Source organism: Tenebrio molitor, unplaced genomic scaffold (assembly GCF_963966145.1).
Source record: "Tenebrio molitor unplaced genomic scaffold, icTenMoli1.1 SCAFFOLD_184, whole genome shotgun sequence".
NCBI lineage: Eukaryota > Metazoa > Arthropoda > Insecta > Coleoptera > Tenebrionidae > Tenebrio > Tenebrio molitor.
The window spans coordinates 1-4244 of NW_027184112.1; the positions used below are offsets into that span (position 1 = coordinate 1).

At 65.9% G+C, this 4244-nt stretch overlaps 1 protein-coding gene across 1 annotated transcript; it reads left to right on the forward strand.

Annotated features, from left to right (window-relative positions):
* Nucleotides 1-2623: 2623 nt before the first annotated feature.
* On the forward strand, nucleotides 2624-3997 carry LOC138140735 (uncharacterized ATP-dependent helicase YwqA-like). Its single transcript, XM_069061708.1, has one exon. It carries the CDS (start codon nucleotides 2624-2626, stop codon nucleotides 3995-3997), a length of 1374 nt encoding a protein of 457 aa, XP_068917809.1.
* The last annotated feature ends 247 nt before the right edge of the window (nucleotides 3998-4244 follow it).

Consider the following 4244-nt stretch of genomic DNA (forward strand, 5'->3'; position numbering starts at 1 on the left):
TACCGGGAGAGAAGGCGGGGGGAGGGGGTAGCCCTCCCCCCACCGGGGCTCAGACCTGTAGAACCTAGAGGGGGTTCATACCCGGATGCCGCGGAGGGTTTCTCTTCCACCGGTTCATACCACGGCGAGCCTCTTCCTGAGTCTTGGCATCGTGGCATGGGACACACAGCGCTTGCCCGTTTGTCACGGGATCGTTGGATCCGCCTTCAGCCCATGGTACCTTATGGTCCGCGATTGTCGCAACCCCTAGGCACCTAGGGCCGTTGAGGGTACAGCGGTACTCGGCTCTACGGAGTACGGTCTCCCGGAACCGAGTCTGCTCGGCGGACGACGGACGCGGACGACGACGACGAGCGTCGTACTGAGACCATGTCATCGCAGCTCCTGTGAACGAGAGGCTCGGCGAGAGCGGAGAGAAGGAGCCGCTCTCGCCGAGGCGACGGGTCGCGCGCACGTACGGGGGCAGGAGTACCCGTCGGTCGCGGCGTCGTGAGGCAAGCCTACCTCCTATCGCGGACGCCTGAGCGAGCGAGGCCCGACGGCCCGAGGCGTGTGTGCCTGCGCCCCGGCACCACGGTACTGCTGCCCACCTACCCACCGCCCCACGAGACGTCAGGGGACCTACCCCAGGCCCACTCTGCCTATCTCCCTAGGGGGTGCACTCCTCAGGGGGTACCCGTTACAGCCCCTAGGGACCACCGGGCTACCCTCCCCCCGGGGCGTACGGGGGTGTATCGGGGTACCCGCCCTGTAGGGTACGGTTACGCTAGAGGGGCAGGTGTATAGGGGTACCCTCGGGAGTAGTAACAGAGTGTCGTGCCTGGTCACCTCAGCTTTCAGACCCTCTTGTTACTTCGTTACATCTACCCTTAACATACCCTATCCTGTTTAGAGGGTACCAAAGACATCGTGCCTGATGGCCTCCTCTTTCCGTCCTCCCCTTCCGTATGTCCCTCCCAATATGGATCAGGGGTACCATCTGGTACAACGTCCGTAGGCCACTGCATCGTGCCTGATGGTTAGAGGTACGCTCTTCCGTCGGTCGGGCACAGCCAACGCTGTCTACCCTCTACCGGCCCTCTAGACCTCCCCTATGTTCGCACTGATGGGGTGTACTTTTTACTCTGAGACCCTATAATAGTATAGAGGAGGTTTTGAAGTATCAGTGTAACTACTTAAGTGCTCTTAGGTATATAAGCTCTTATGGGGCAGGCTCCTACGATGTGTATCTACACAGACCCCATCGGTGAGTGAGGTACGCTACTGCCATGCCCCCTGCCGCCACCCCGCCCCGAGAGTCAGCCGTCGAGGCCCGACTGTGCCGTGGAGTGCAGACCGCCGGGGGCGTCTGCTACAAGCTGGCCCCGACCACCGCTGGCATCCCGGACCGCTTGGTGATCCTCCCTGGGGGACGGATCCACTTCGTCGAGGTGAAGGCCGACCGCGGCCGCACCTCCCCGATCCAGCGAGTCCGCCTCGCCCAGTTGGACGACCTCGGCGCGACGACCTTCGTCCTCTACGGATACAGCGACGTCGACGAGTACCTGGCTCAGCACGTCTCGGCATAGGGTAGGATGACTGCCGGTCCGGGAAGAGCCCGGCCCGCAACCCCACCCCGAAGGACCTGACATGACGAAGCGACCCAAGTCCCTGACCCCCACTGAGCAGCGCGACCGTGACGCCGCCGCCCGTGAGGCCCGCCTCACTCCGGAGCAGCGCGCGCGCCTCGCCGCCGCCCGGGAGCAGGCCGCCCGTGAGTATGCTCATCTGTTCGATGAGAACGGGCACCTGATCCCCCGGCGCCTCCGAAACGAGAGGGACACCCCGTCCCCCGAGGATGAACTGCGGGACCTCCTGTGAGCGACCAGCGCCGCTGCAAGGACTGCTCCCGGAAGCTGCCCCCCGCTCCGCGCATAGGCCGACCCCCGATCCTCTGTGAGGACTGCAGTCATCCTCCAAAGCGCTGCGAGACGTGCGGCAAGCAGTTCCGCGCCAAGCCAGAACGCCGCTTCTGTAGTCAGGACTGCTCCTCGAAGCGAGACCTACGTCCCTCTCAGGAGAAGCTGTGGAAGGCCTGCGAGACCTGCGGCACGCCCTTCAGGCCGAAGGCCAACCAGCGCTACTGCGACGCGGAATGCCGCGAGAAGTCGACCGCCCGTCGTACTCCCCCACTGGCATCTGAGAGTCGCCCGAACCGCTTGTGCTACGAATGCCGTAGACCCTTCCGTGCGGTCGGCGTCCAGAAGTACTGCAGTCCGAAGTGCCGTAACGCACGCCCTGAGATCCCCTGCCGCCACTGCAGGAGCCTGTTCCAGCCTGGGCGAGGTCAGCTCTACTGCACCCCCGAGTGCCGCCGATCCCACAACGCCCCACCGAAGAAGACCACCCGCTCGTCCCGCTCCCCCCGGGACACGGTAAACTGCGAGGTGTGCGGCTCGCGGTTTGTCAAGCGGAGCCCCACCCACCGCTTCTGTGGGAAAGCCTGTGCTGAGCAGGCTCACCCCCCGAAGGGCACCTGCCGGGGCTGCGGTGCTGCTCTCCCCACTCCTCGGAAGAGGACTCAGTGGTACTGCAACACAGATTGCCGGAAGGTAGCCACCCGCCGCGCCCGAAAGAAGGCCCGATGACCACCACTGCTATCCCCGAGGCACCGCCTAAGCCGCCGCTCTTCAAGCATCAGCAGACGGCATTGAAATTCCTCCATGAGCACGATCGATGTGCGTTGTGGCTCGACATGGGTGCCGGGAAGACTCGCACCGTTCTGGAGGCCCTCACCGAGGAGCACCTACCCGCGCTGGTCGTCGCGCCGAAGCGTGTCACCGAGCTGGTGTGGCCCGCGGAGACCCGCCGCTGGCGCCCGGACCTGACCCTAGCCCGCGCCGCCGGGACTCCCGCCGCCCGCCGCAAGGCGATCCAGTCGGGCGCGGACATCGTCGCTGTGAGCCGAGACAACCTCGCCGACGCCGAGGGCGGCCCCTGGCGGACGATCATCCTGGACGAGCTCAGCTCCTACAAGAACCGCTCCACCAAGCGCTGGAAGTCCGCCCGCCGACTCGTGAGGGCGAAGCCGGTGCAGTACGTGTGGGGGCTGACCGGCACCCCCGCGCCGAACGGCCTTCTCGACCTCTGGCCCCAGATCTTCCTGCTCGACGGGGGAGAGCGCCTCGGCAAGACCCTCGGCCAGTACCGAGAGCGGTACTTCCGCGCCGGGCGTCAGCTCGCTACGGGAGTCGTGACCGAGTGGCTGATCCGCCCCGGCGCCGCCCAGCGCATCCATGAGCTGCTCGAGGACATCGCCCTGAGCATGGACGCGAAGGACCTCGCCTTGAGCCTGCCCCCGGTGAGCCACAACGAGGTCGAGGCGCCGCTCCCGCCGGAGGTCCGCCGCGTCTACAAGCAGATGAAGGAGACCCTCGTCACGGACATGGAGATGCTCGGTGACCCGGCCGAGTTCATCACCGCGGCGAACGCCGCCGTCCTCTCCGCGAAGCTCTCCCAGATCAGCGCGGGGCTCCTGTTCCCGGACCAGGCCTCCCTCACCGGGGAGCCTCCGAAGATCCTCCACTGGGAGAAGATCCGCGCCGCGGCCGAGGTCGTCGAGGAGACCGGCTCCCCCGTGCTGGTGTTCTATCGGTTCAACGCCGAGAAGGACATGCTCCTCAAGGAGATCCCCGGCGCCGTCACCCTGGACACCCCGAACTTCCAGTCCCGGTGGGACGCGGGAGAGATCCCCGCGCTGGTGGTGCACCCCGCGTCGGCCGGTCACGGGCTGAACCTCCAGCACGGTGGGCACACCATCGTCTGGACGACGCACCCGTGGTCCTTGGAAGAGTACCAGCAGGGGAACAAGCGCGTCTCCCGCCCGGGGCAGAAGCACCCCGTCATCATCCACCACCTCTGGTCTCCAGGGACGATCGACAGAGCCATCCGGCAGTCGCTCGACGGGAAGGACACCGTCCAGAGCGCGCTCCTTGAGCACCTACGCTCCCCCCGGTGACCACAGTACATCCGGAGCCCCCACGGTAAGCGCCTTCCTACGGCCTCGCACCCCCATGGCGACCCCCGCGCCCACCGCTCCTGCGAACGCCTCTTGGTAAGCGCATACCGGTTGGGGTACCCGGCCGCTGCCCGGTAAGCGCCTACCAGAAGTGAGGTCTACAACTCACTCCCGCCCCTGGGTTGTGTTCTACGGAGATCCGTAGTAAGATGTAGTCATAAGGCAGCCGGGAAGAGCCCGGAGCCAG